Source organism: Gymnogyps californianus, chromosome 11 (assembly GCF_018139145.2).
Source record: "Gymnogyps californianus isolate 813 chromosome 11, ASM1813914v2, whole genome shotgun sequence".
NCBI classification, from domain to species: Eukaryota; Metazoa; Chordata; class Aves; order Accipitriformes; family Cathartidae; genus Gymnogyps; species Gymnogyps californianus.
This window is the reverse complement of record NC_059481.1, coordinates 24,064,249-24,075,375: the sequence shown is the minus strand read 5'-3', so window position 1 is coordinate 24,075,375 and position 11,127 is coordinate 24,064,249. Positions and strand designations below refer to the sequence as shown.

General features: G+C 59.8%; 1 protein-coding gene across 3 annotated transcripts in view; it reads right to left on the bottom strand.

The window, feature by feature from the left end:
* Positions 1–2,484: 2,484 nt before the first annotated feature.
* The window catches only part of FRMD5 (FERM domain containing 5), a 113,432-nt gene continuing 104,789 nt past the window's right edge, over positions 2,485–11,127 (bottom strand). For 2 of the 3 annotated variants that reach the window (XM_050903624.1, XM_050903625.1), the window contains 5 exons: positions 10,677–10,768; positions 8,638–8,712; positions 7,801–7,869; positions 7,511–7,617; positions 2,485–3,523 (listed from right to left, as the gene is read on the bottom strand). In XM_050903624.1, coding sequence (XP_050759581.1) covers positions 2,937–3,523; positions 7,511–7,617; positions 7,801–7,869; positions 8,638–8,712; positions 10,677–10,768 — 930 coding nt within the window. In that variant the 3' untranslated portion in view covers positions 2,485–2,936. The remainder of the gene's footprint in view (positions 3,524–7,510; positions 7,618–7,800; positions 7,870–8,637; positions 8,713–10,676; positions 10,769–11,127) is intronic. The other variant, XM_050903626.1, reaches the window with a different exon arrangement.

Here is an 11,127-nt window from a genome sequence, read left to right as displayed (position 1 = left end):
CTCGGGTGGGCAATGCAATCATATTTTACTGGTGGCGTGCAGGCCTTGGTTAGCAGCTCTGCACAACAGGGATCGGGAGGAAACGGGGCCGTTCGTTCGTTTGCATCTGATTTGCCCGGTGCATCGCCATGCTGGGCCGTGTCCGCTTCCCCCCAGCAGCGATGCGTGTTCGTAAAGCGCCGCGAAGCAGCCGGGCTTTAGGGCAGAGGCAGCCGAGGGCAGGCTCGCTGCCCCGCCACACTCCGGGCTGCTTGAGGTTGCTCCTCGCTTCGGGCAGTGGGCTGCTGAAAGGGCAAATGCCTCGCGGGTTTGGAGCTGAGTTTTTACCCGAGTAAAAAATTGGTGCCGACACCATAAATGCGGAACAAATCTCATACCAGCTCTGGTTTTCATGATATTTAAATATTTATTTAAATTTAAAAATACTTTTCATGGCACCAATGATTTTATGCTAACTAAGATATTGAATATGTAGAAAAAGGTACATTTTGAAGGAAAAATGTAACTTACAGTATTTGGCACATGAAAGGTTAATTTCTAGTGGTTTTTTTTTATGAAAACTAAGAAATTCACATTTTCAGGTATTTTACCTTCTACTGCTTAAAGATGCAGTATGCTATTACGAGATTTTTTTTTTTTTTTTCTGATGTAAGAACCTATGGAAACAACATTTTAATATAAAGACAGGTAAAACTAACAGGTAGTGAAACACGAGACGTAATATGGAACGTACAGGAAAAACATACAATGAAAAATCACCAGTTCTCGTGGTTTTGCAGTAAAACGCTGGGTGAAAACTGCAGAGGTAAACTAGGTCTGGCATTTATCGCTATTCTAGAGTAAGCCGATGCAGAAGGTTTCCAAGGTCAGTACTTAGAGGCTGCACTTTGTTTGGAAGGAAGATGTCTCATGTACAGAGCGCGCGGGGCCGGGCGCCTCGCTGGCGGACGGGGCTGTGCTGTTACGACATCACGCAGTACATCAGCAGTGAGGAGGAGGGAACACTGCATCTTTAACCCGGGGCGAAAAACGTCAGGTTCGGGACTACCACGCACTGCATAGAAACACCATTAACTACGGACTGAGGTAGGAACACTACACTAAGAGTTAATTTTGCTATGTTGCATAAAACAGGATTATCATGTTAAAAAAAAAAAATTGATCCTCCGCTCGTAACGGCTCCCGCCTGCTCAAGAGTTAGGGGCTGTACGTGAAACCCTCCCTGGCCCTTGTGCTGTGAGCGGGCGGCCACGGCCGCGTCCTCAGCGGTGAGACACGCCGCCTTAGGTCTTTATTCCCCCTCCCCGACAGACAGCAGTTAAACGGGACCTCTCTCTTTATTGCAGTGACAAACGATCCAAGTCTGGCCGACTTGTCGTGGTGTTGGATCGACCAACATCATGGTCACGCTCCTTTGCCAGGCGCCGGCTGAGGGGTCCGGACCGGGCAGGAGCCGGCCTCGGCGGGGAGCGGCGCTCGCACGCGCGCACGGCGATGGATGGTGGGATGCTCAGAGACAAGAACACAGACATCGGGCTTTTTAAAACTGCAGTTATGGCCCCAGCTTACGTAAAATCTCTCCCTGAGATGAAATAAAACTCGCTCACCTGTTTTCACCTTTTTTGTTAAGTATGTCCAACTTCTCAACCAAAACTCAACAGAACTGGCTTTTATTGCTCCCTGTGCAAATAGACTGCTGCTTCCCAGGTAACTGAAGGTCCCGGTGGTTATGTCACAAGTACGATGAGTTGGTTTTATTGATTTTTGCTTAAGAACAGATGGGTCTAACGGTTGTCCGTTGGCTTGTTCAGTGTCGCCTCCACTCCTGTAGTTCTGTCCTTTTCATCTTCAGAAAAGTCACAAAATTATAGCTCCTTTCTCTAGTCCAAAACTAGCAAGGGGTTAATCTGGCATTAGGCTTCCAAGCTACAAAAGCGTTCACTCTTAAACCATTTGCTCAACGTGAACCGCTTGGTACAGCGCACCACGGTCACCCAATCCGTAAAGTAAAAAAAGACTTGGTTAGATTCGATAACAAAATAGCATTTCATTGTTAAAATAGACCTTGAAACAGTCTTTTTTTTGTTGTTCTTTTTGTTTGTTGTTTTTTTTTTTTTTTTTTCTACAAAACAGGTACAACTTTCGGAGGCTAAAGGTCTTCCTAATAAATCCGACACGGTCACTACTGGCTACGCGCCCAGGCTCAGCCAAGGCTGCCTGGCGTGTTCTCGCCTGCCCATGCTCTCCCTGCCCTCGGGAGCACCGACGCTTCAAGGCTTAGAAAAGTGACGAAAGGCTGAGTCTGCAGCGCAGGGCGAGGGCTCCCGGGCGCCGCTGTGCCGCACGGAGCCGGCTTGCGCACCCGCCGGGGAGTGGGGGAACCGGGGCGTCCCCCAGTAGCGTCACGCCGCGCATCGCCGCGTAGGAGACTCCGGTTAGCAGGGAGGGATTTCTGCAAAGCGGTACTTGGAAGGTGGTGGTGGTGGTGTGCACAGTGGCGGATTTAATAACGTAACAGTACACGAGTGTTTAAATTAATACTCAGTAGCACCATTGCTAAAGCTCCTGCATAATACAGCATCGCGAGCCTCCCGGCTGATGCTCGTACACTGACGGGTGGCAACAGTAAAATAAATTCCTCTCTTTGCTCGGTGCTTCCGAAGTCGTACGCGCGTCTGTGAGAATCGAAACGGTAAAGTGTTGTGCGGGCTCCGGGGGTGGGAGCAGCGCGGCTGAGCACGGGGAGGAGGAGGCCCCGGGGGCTGCGCCTACCCCCCTCTTCCTCCCGGAAAGCCGCCTCCTCGGCCGCGCCGTGCTCTGGGTCGGGAAGGGAGGATTAGTGTGTGTGCCGAAGGCGCCCCGGCGGGTCCCGCGCGCGGGGGACGGCGGCAGGTCTCTCCCCAGGCCCCCGGCTAGTTACGTGGCGACTCCTGCCTTCAGGTGTCAATGAGCAGGCTTACCACGGCGCGGACTTTGCAGGCAAACCATCGCCTGAGGGGACAAAAGTATTGGTAATGGAACTGCTCGAACTCGGGGGTCTGGCGGATATCACGGAAAAAGGCAGTGTCAAGGTCGGACTCGGTAAGGACGATCAGGAGGAGGAGCAAAACAAAGAGGAGTCCAACTGTCACAAGGAGCAAACGGAGGACACTTAAAACAAACTTATTCACCTGTTCCGCCTGCGCCGCCCCCAGGCCGCCGGCGCCCGGGCACAGGGCCCGCAGCTCGCCGCCCGCCTCCTCCGCCTCGGCCGCCGCCGGCGTGCCGGCCTCCGACTCCTTCTCCTCCTCGATGCTGCACGGGGCCCCGTTCGCCTGCCGCGAGAGCAGCATCAGCTCCAGGCTGTGCTCGGCCACCGGCGTGGGCAGCACACTGTCCGCCGGGCTGTAGTTCTCGTCGGCGATGACGGCCACCCGCTCGCTGCTCTCGGTGCGGCCGCTCCGGCCGGGGGCCGTGAAGGCGTCGCCGTGGGAGGCCGAGCGCACCGGGGTCGAGTGGGCGCTGTCACGCAGAGACTCCAGGCCTGGGGGAACAGCAGGGAGGGGAAAAAGGGGGACGCTCAGCGGTGCAGAGGTGTGGGGGGGTTTCCCTCCCACTGCTGGAAACCCCCCCTTGCCCAGCATCCCCTGTAGGGAGAGGGCACGGCTGCCTTGGGTTGCTTTTTGTTGTTTTTGGTCCGCAGCCCAGCCGGAGCCCACGGCAGCCCCCTCGCTGCAGCTCATGACTGCAACGGCAACGCTCACACACCCGCCGTGGCTTGTCACCGTCACTGACAGCCGCCGGCTGTCAGTCTGGACCGCGGGCAGGGGCCTGGGCTTTGTCATCAGTCACAAACACATCCGTGTGCTGTAACTGCTCTGAGGGACAGCCCCCACGGCGCGGCTTGAGGCCCCTCTGCCATCGGCAACGCCAACCCCTACCCAGGAGCAGGCGACGCCGCCACCGCGGGCATGCTGCCCACGCTACCGAGACGCAGGCAGGGATGAGCCGGGAAGCGCGGCCATAGCAGTGGTAAGGGGTGGGGGGCAGAAACACACCCCCCCAAGGGGTCCGCACTGGGGCAGCTGGTGGGTCCCTGCCAGCCCTGAGCCAGGGACCGGGGGTGAGCTCTCCTCGCAGCACCACTGCAGACAGCCAAGCCTGCTGCAGCCCATGGGGCGATCCTTAGGTATTTATCCTTATGGATTTACCTCCTGGCGGCACAGCCCTGCCCTGCCAAACCCCTGCACCCTGAAGAGGCGCAGTGGGGTCCTGACCGAGCCGGAGCCCTGCACGGGCAGCAGGGCTGACCCCGCTGTGGGAGCCCTGCGACAAGCATCTGCCTGCCTGCCTTGAGGTGATGAATTAAAAGACAACCTGGGGACGACACGTGTGGAAAGGGAGGGCTGTGCCTGCCTGGCGGGGAGGAGGTGTCCCGGAGTCGCAGCCCCATCATGCGAGGGAGACTTCCCCGCAGAGCAGGCTGCTCGGGGGCTGCGAGTCAGACCGGAGTCACTGACACCTCTGGTTTCTAGTGATTCGCTACCAAAAAAAAAAAAAAGTTTTACACGCACACAGGAACAAGAGCCGCATGAAGAGCTGTGTGCCAGCCACACGCTCGGCTGAGCTAGAGTTACAGCCGAGCTGCCCTTTGCGCCGAGGCTGAGCATGGCGGCAGGACGAGGGGAACGCCTTCCCCCCCACCAACTCCCCCCCTCCAAAACCCTCAAATTCCAAGAAACCCCACAAGTGCGGGACTTGTTTCTTGCAGTTTTCAAGAGGGGCAGGCGATGGGGGGGTGGGAGGTTCTGCCATCGCAGCGTCCCGTGCCTCAGGGAGGGTGTCTGAAGGTGGTGGTGGCCAGGACCAGCGGGTCCCCAGTGCCACCCCGCAGCCTGCTGTGAGGGGGACAGGGCTGGATATTTCCCCAGGAGGCGAGGGCACAGCGCACCAAAGCACCATGGACGGTGTCACCGGGTGCCCTGGCCCTGGGTGCTGCCAAAAGGGTGAAGCGAAGAGCCCGGAGCCCGTCCTGCCCGCATTCCCCGGGGCTTTGCAACCTCTCGCTTGTAAATACTCCCCAGATGCCTCCGGATCAGCTCAGTTTAACGCGAGTGCCACTGCGGGCACTGAGCGCGAGCGGCAGCTCAGGCGATAAGTGCAGCAGAGGAATAAACATGTTCTCACCCCGCCAGCTACGTTTTCTCCTGTGTAACAAAGCTCATGTGAACATCCCCTCACTGCACCCGCTGCGTCCTCGATGGGGTGGGCACCCACCAGAGCGGGCAGCAGCTCGGCTCCCCAGGGAGGGCAGCCGATGGGGAGGGCCCCCTGCTCATCACTGCCATGAGAGCAGTGCTGGTCCCCCCAAACCCAAACCGTCCTGCCATCCGCTTGCTCCACGGGACTGACATAAAAAGCTAGAAAATCTGGGGAAAGCCTGGTCCAGCCCCAAAACTGGAGCTGCTTTGCGGTAATAACGTCCCAGGTCCAGCCAGCACCGGAGACCCCAGCCCGCTCCCCACAGCATGCATCCTGCATCCGACATTCCTGCATCCCGCATTCCCCCGGGGGCTGCGGTCGTGGGGAGCCCGTGGGGATCCCTGGGGACACTCCTGCCAAAGAAGAGCCCAGATCCCGCGCAGCCCGGCGGCGCAGCATTACCTGGCGCGGGTGCGTCCCCGGGGCTGTGCAGAGCATCGCGGCCGAGGCCAGGGAGAGCCGGGAGGAGCGGCAAAGCCCCCAGAGCCCGGGCCAGCAGCCGGGGCCCCAGGGCCAGCACCCGGACCCTCACCTCCCGGCAGCAGTGGTTGATGAGCCGCAGGTGGACGCTGACTTTGGTTTTAATCTTTATCAGGCACTTCACCATGGTGGCACGGGCAGCGGCCGGCCTGGCCCGCAGCACGGGGCGCCCGTGGGGACTGCGAGGGGCCGTGGAGACGGCTGCTCGCCCGCCGGCACGGCTGACGCAAGCGGTGCTGGTGCCGCTGGCCCCGGGGTCAGGGCTATTTTGGGCTCCCACATTTCCATGGGACCGAGTTGAAGTGAGAGTGAAGAAAAGCAGCTGCCAGGGCAGGGGTGGTGCCGGGAGGCCGTGCCAGCTCAGGGTAATTTGTTGTGGGAGGCTATTTAATGCTCTTGCCGCTTCGCAACGGCACGCGTGGGAGGCGGGGGAGAGGGTGCTCACATTTAACTGGGCGGCAGAGGTGACCCTGTCTGCAGGGCTGCCGCAGCGGCCAGGCACGCTCCCACCCCAAAAATCACCACAGACGTCAGCCCTGGGATCCCTTGATGGAAACAAATACCTTTCCTGCTCTGAGGGACCTGTCCATTTGGGCAGGCAGCGTTTCTGCACCCTGCCCATGCCCGTAGCCCGGGGAACAGGATCGGTGCGGCTGTGCTGGGGCAGGGGCTGGCCCCGCAGCCCATCCGGGAGCAGGGTACAACCGCAGGGTGCACCCACCCCCTCGCCCCATGCTCCCTGCCATCCCCGTTCCCTCGTCCACCTCCCAGTTTTCCGAACTTCTGTGCATCTCCACATGGCCCCAACACACCCCAGCAGCACCCACCACACACACTGCTCTCCGTCACCCCAGTGTCACCGGGAGTCAGACGCTGCCGTCACCAGTGGGTACCACAGCCACCGCCAGCAGCACAACCACAGCCCCCAGCGTTGTCCCCAGCCCCACAGGGCAGCTCCAGGGCTGGTCCCAGTGTTTTGCCCTCTGCCAACCCTCCTTCCCGGGTGCATCCCACCCCTGCACAGCCCCAACCCTGGCTGCAGCCTGGCCCCGGGACGGGGGGAACCAGCCTCCCCGCCGCAGGCTGGCATAGCCTGGCAGACTGGCAAGCCATCGGCGGTGGCCATCAGCCAGCCAGGAGCAGCTCCCAGGTGGGCGACAAGTTCTTTTGCAGACCAGCTTGTTCCTGTGTGTGGTCAGACGCCAGCCTGGCGGCTCTCGGTAACCCGCTGCTCTGCTGGGACCCCACCGGGTGCTGGCGTGCCTCTCCAGGCAGGTTTGCTTTGCTTTTAAACCAGGGCGATGTTTGGAAGAGCAGAGTGAGGCACACCAGCGTGCCAGGGTAACTTCAAAGCAGGGCTCACTCACCTCTCCCCTGGGTCAGAGCTATCAGGGCAACCTGGAGCCTTCTGCTGTATTTCCAATTTAACCTAATTTAACATTGCTGAGAAATTCTCCTCTGCCTTGGTTCTGCACTGGAAACCTCTGTCCCGCGACCAGGCCTCCACTTTGCCTGGGCTCAGCTATTGATGCCAAACCGGCCCCGAGCCGCGAGAGCAACATCTGGTGCTGTCCAGCCTTGCCGTCAGACCCTGGGGACACGTCAGGGACTTGCCCTGCCCCGGCGTCCCCACATCGGCATCAGGGGCTACAAAAATCTGATTTTCAGCTGGATGTGCGCATTGTGTGTGTGTGTGTGTGTACGTGCACACGCATGCGTGTCCCCGGCGCCGGGGCTGCCCCAGCTCCCGAGCCCCGGCAGTGGCAGGGAGAGCCGCCCCGAGCCCTACCTTCCATGATGGAGATGTGCACGGCTCTCCTCCGGGTGCGGGGCACGCTGCTCAGGCGGGGGCCGTGGGTGATGGAGGGGCAGCTCCGGCTCGGCACCAGCCCTGCCCTGAGGACGAAAACGGGGACAGTGTCAGAGCCCCGGCCCGTGCCAGAGCCCCGGGTGCATGACAGCTCTCCCGCTTGGCTCCTGCGGCTCCCTCCACCGCCCCGGGGAGCCGGTACCAAACCCCTGGGAGGCCCCAGCCCCCGCGGGCTGCACCACGCCGTGCCGCTGCTGCCGGGCTCTTACCGGTGAATCTCAGGCGGCTCCCTCTTGATCTTGGCGCTGGACTCCATCACCTCCTTTGCAACGCGGCCACTGCAGGTGGTTCAAGAACAGCAGCCGTGAGGACGTGAGCACCGCACCGGCGAGCCCCCCCCGCGGCACACCGTGCCCCGGCACGGCCTGGCCCCCTCCCCACGCACAGGGGCTGGTGGGGGGGGGCTCTCCCCGCGGCTCCAGGGGAAAGTAGAAATATTTGCTGGAAACAGGGGTGATGGGAAGAGCAGGGAAAGGCTGGGCTGACACCTCTGCCGTCACGTTTTGCTGCTTCTCCTGGCATGAGATGCTGGACACCATGGGGTCACCTCCCCTCCGGGGGACACACACCATGGGCACCCAGGCCCTCCCGTGCCAGTGAGGAGGGTGCCGGCATCATGCACCTCGCAGCTGGGGATGTGCTGGGGTCTCTCGCCCTGCAGATACGAGGTCCGAGGTCCAGGCTCTCACTCCAGGGCCAGGGAGGAGCAACACCCCCCAGGAATTTAGGAATTGCAGTGATTCGTTTGACTCCTTGTTCTTCTCAAAAGCCAAACCCCAAAGCCCCCCATCCTCTCCCCTCCTCCATGCCTGTCCCTCCAAAAATCTGCAGTTCTGGGGCTGGGGAGAGGGAATTCAGCTGTGAAACACAGAAAGAAGTGGTGATGGCCTCGCTGAGGCGGCAGCGCTGCAATGGGAGGACCTCTGGCGACAGGAGAGCCCTCAGCAAGTCCTCGGGCCGCTGCAGCCCTGAACTGCTCCCCACAGCACATTCAAAGGAGCATCCGAAAATACACCCAGTAGCTGCTGCTTACTGCCATTATTTACCTGTAGCGGAACCGGCTTCCCTTGAAGAACAAGTTGCTGCTGGACACTGTCCGGACCTGGCTCGATTTCTCCAACCTGCAACAGCACCAAGAGCTGCGTGAGCTCCCTGTGTTGCCGGCCAGGCGCTGAGCACCCGGGCAGGGTACGGCCCCCGGCACCCCTTCATGGCAAAGCCTCCGCCCAGTTTTGTTTCCGATGCACCGCGCCGGTGACGAGGACGGATTGCTCTGCCAATGCTCCTACGGCACCATCCCCGCCAGACTGACCCGCAGCATCAGAGGGAGGGAGCCGCGCGCTGCCAGCAAACGGCAGCGAGGCCAAATCACAAGCCCAAAGCCCTGGAGATGCGAAACACCACCAGGAACAACACAAGCCACCGGCGGCTGGTGGGGTGGCACCGGCTGGCGGGACACGAGCACCCGGGCTGTCACGGCATCACCCCGCAGCCCTCTCTGCCAGCGTAGCACGTCCCTGCCAGCAGCTGGAGCGCTGCCCAGCCCCTGCCCGGGCTCCAGGACGGACCCGCTGCCGACGGCTTCCCCAGCGGCTGGAGCGGGGCTCGGGCTGCAGCTCACGCCGGGTCCCCCGGGCCACCCGCATGCAGGAGCTGCACAGGGCTGAAGCTCTCCAGGGAGCTAAAACCCTCACCACGACGTCTGCGTCGCAGGGGTGCAGGCATCGGCCCGTCCCAGGCAGGCCAGCACTCGCGGGGGTCAGTCCGGCCAGCGGTGGGTAAAACTGCCGGGAAGGACAGTCCTGTCTCCTCCTCATCCCATGGGAGCCGGTCCCTCGCCCCGGGAGGAGCCCAGCAGCACCTCGGCGGAGCCCACAGTCCACTCCACCGGGTGCGTAATGCAGCAGTAATTTACTGACATGATTAATCATAAAAAGATTTGTAAAGCAATATTGCAATTTCATTTCATGTTAATATAATGAGAAATGAAACCTGCTGATTGCAGCTGCTGATTGCAGCATTCCCAAAGAGAATACATCACACGCTTTATCTCGCATCTTGCTGATTAAAATAAAACTCATTACAAAGCACAAAGCAGGCTATTTTTAAGTACAACATGAGCAGGATGGTAAAACCAAACCGTTCCACCTGGCACCTCCCGGTGCAGACAGTCCAGCCTGTGACCTCTCCCTTTCTGTTTGACAGCCCAATTAACCAAACCGGGGGCAGAAAAGCCGCCTTGGTGGCCACGAACCAGGGAGCCCAGAGCTCCTGGGGAAGGACACCACCTTCCCCATCCTCCCCAGGCAGGAGCTCCCACCGCCTGGGTGAGACCCCCAGCCCAGAGGTCTCCCAAAGCCTCCCCAACATCACCTCCCCGGTCCCTTGAATATTTTCCATGAATAATTAACTTGTTCCCAAAGAGCTCAGAAGCAGATTATTTCTGAAAGTTGTTGAGCCTTCCCCATTAAAAGGCAGGCTTTTCTAAAGCACCCCAGGGCGCTGGCTTGACTTCAGTGGGGATTTTCTTGCAGGATTCAGCACAACAGGCCCTGCAAAGCCATTTTGAAAATCCACCCTTGAATATTTCAGAAAATATTCCCTGAGTTTTGCCGGTGTCCGTCCCTGCTGCATCCCGCACCGGCCACGCGCCGCACTCGCAGCGCCTGAGCATCCGCACGCACGGGCCGGCTCCGAACAAGCTGCCATTAACCAGGAAAATGCTAAAACGCATCCGCTGCTGCGGACAGGACGTGTGCCGGTTGCTCAGCATTAAAGGCTTAATTTCCAAACAATTAGTTTTAATCTCCTGATTAAAGGTTTGCTGCGGAGGGATGAGCGCAGCGGGGCTGGGCCGGGAGGGATGCTGCCGGGCAGAGCCCCCAGCGTGGGGGCACCGGTGCTTTTGGTGGCTGGTGACTTTGCCAGGGCCACGGGGACAGGGGTGCCACGCGGCCGGTGACAGCCAGTGCCCGAGCCCCGGTACCTGGATGGAGCCCTCGGGTGGGCGCCATGTGGGGCAGTGCCGACCCACGGGGAGATGCAGAACACACCACCACGCACGCCTGGGGGGCCTGGCACTTACTTGTAGAAAGCCTGGTTTTCTATCCCGCACTTCCAGAGGTGTTTGCAGGCTTCTGGTGTTGGGGCAAAATACGTAAGAACAATTTTCTTTTCCTAAAGGAGAAAGACAGGGAGTCGGTAGGGGAACAAGTGAGTGGTGCCCACAGGGCAGCACGCTGGGAGTGTGGACAGAGGCCAGAGCAGTTGGAGCTGGAGAGCGGCGCTGACACGGGGCACATCCTCCTCCGGAGCTGCTCAGGACACGGGGAGCCGTTGGAGCATCAGCCGACACCCCAGCATGGCACCTCGCAGGAGGGATGGGCAGCCGTGCGTGCCAGTGACCTGCCACCCGCCTCCTCTGGCACACCTGCCTTTTGGAATAGGCAGAAATACATTTTTAAAAATAAGTCCTGCTGATGGCTTGCGTGGGAGCCAATTTCAGCCAGAGGTTTTCAGGCTGATTTCTTTAACCA